We start from the raw sequence: 1864 nt of genomic DNA on the forward strand, positions 1-1864 counted from the left end.
ATATAATTATATATAACTATATATATAATTAGATATATATAATTAGATATATACATTTGTATATTTACATCTAAACATACATTTTACATATAATACATATGTAAAACAATTACTACCATGGTGAAATAATTAAACATTATATGCTTTATTTATAGCATGCACCTTTTCAGAATAAGTATTGAAATAAATTATTTGTTTTAAAATAAAGATAGAATTCATCATTTAGGGGGGAAAGAAACATGAGTGCACAAAAAGAATCAGAATACAGCCAGTTTTAAATTGCTTTATTTTGGAAATCACATTGATCTGTAGTGATTTTCTGTAATTCCAAACCTTGTCTCTAGTAAAATATAAAAAAAAAACTTTGAGGGAGAACTTATATCTTAAATTGTATACAAATCTGTATGTGTGTGTATTTATATACTCCAGTTAGAAAGGAAACATAAATTAGGATTTCTATTTTAAAATACCAGTAGACAAAATACTCAAATTCTAAGTTGAAACATGAAATACAAATTTTAAGTTCATTGTGGTCTCCATGCTTGCAAGCCTTGTATTTTTGCTAGGTGAGATATCAGCTATGTTACAAGGCCACGGCTATTTATAGAGGTGTGGGTGACACTATTCACTAGTGGGGCCTTTGGCAGTAGCAAAAAAGTTTCCACATGCAAAATTTCCGAGAAATCTCTTCCCATTCCCCCAACACACCGCTCTGCCCGCCTCTCAGCTCCCAAATCCACTTCTCTGATCCCGTATGGAGTCACTTGATCAAAGCAATGAACTAAAAACAAGATTTTAAGTCGGCACATTGACTGTCAATTTCTACTTTGTATTCTAGTTGATACTATCGGAAAATGGTAGCAGTACCTTCGGCAGTGATCTCAGTCATGGTGTTTCCAGAGAGGAAAAGGCAGGCCAAGAGTCCTGGTCTAGTGGCACTTTGCAGAATACTTTAGGATTCGAGAACTCTGCTGGGGGCGTTCTGGGTGAAGAGTGAGGGCTCTTGGTTTTCCTGGCTGTTCCTGCTGCTCCTTTGTGTCTTCTTGAACTTGTATCTTCTCTGCAGAGTTCTCCCCCTGGAAACAACCTGAGCCCTTTCCAAGCAGCACTTGTGGCTCAGGCAGAAGTATCAGCTTCAAATAAAAATAGCCTCATCTCCCTAGGACTCTGCAGTACTTTTTTTTTGGCACTGGGAAACACACACACATACACACACACACACCAGCTCCCCACCCCCAAATAGAGATAGGCAATAAAAAATAAAGAAATAATGAAAGAAGGAAAGGGAACTAAAAAGTATTGCTTAATCCCTCGCAGTTTTCCTAAGATAATTACAGTTCTTGGGGTCTACATCTGAAAACATGAATTAAAGAGTTGAAAGTAATCTTATCCATGATAACTCAGATTTATTCTTAGTGTCCTTAATGCTCAGAACATTCCTCTTCCCCTTATTTGGTGTGGGGAGGGCCCTGTAATGTCTAGCAGAGGCAAAGGGGAGGGTAGTCTTAAGTCATTTTCTCCACCTTGATTCCCTATTAGTCTAAATCCACTGAGCAAGTGCAGTTATTTATATAGGGCTACATTGAAAGTTGCAACTATTAAATCCTGAAGCTTCCTTGTAGGAGACTAAGACTATCCAAACACTAGGCAATAGGAAATCTGTAATATGAACTTATATTAGCATTTGAGAACAGATGAATTACTCAATTTTTTGTTCACTTTAATATCTTACTAAAAACAAAGTATCTGAACTTATGTATGCACTAAAAGAAAGGGAAGGTGGCACAAAGTTTAGAAATCTACAGCCCGCATTTTAGTAAAAGATTTCATCTTTTCCCTACCTCAACTTCAAGAAAAATAAAAT

At 35.9% G+C, this 1864-nt stretch overlaps 1 protein-coding gene across 1 annotated transcript in view; it reads right to left on the reverse strand.

The window, feature by feature from the left end:
* The window catches only part of TRDN (triadin), an 86686-nt gene extending 85566 nt beyond the window's left edge, over positions 1-1120 (reverse strand). The window contains exon 1 of the mRNA XM_005858950.2: positions 868-1120. Within this exon, the coding sequence (XP_005859012.1) occupies positions 868-889 (22 nt within the window). The 5' untranslated portion in view covers positions 890-1120. The remainder of the gene's footprint in view (positions 1-867) is intronic.
* Between the last annotated feature and the right edge of the window lie 744 nt (positions 1121-1864).

This window comes from Myotis brandtii, unplaced genomic scaffold, assembly GCF_000412655.1.
Source record: "Myotis brandtii unplaced genomic scaffold, ASM41265v1 scaffold123, whole genome shotgun sequence".
Classification (NCBI taxonomy): Eukaryota; Metazoa; Chordata; class Mammalia; order Chiroptera; family Vespertilionidae; genus Myotis; species Myotis brandtii.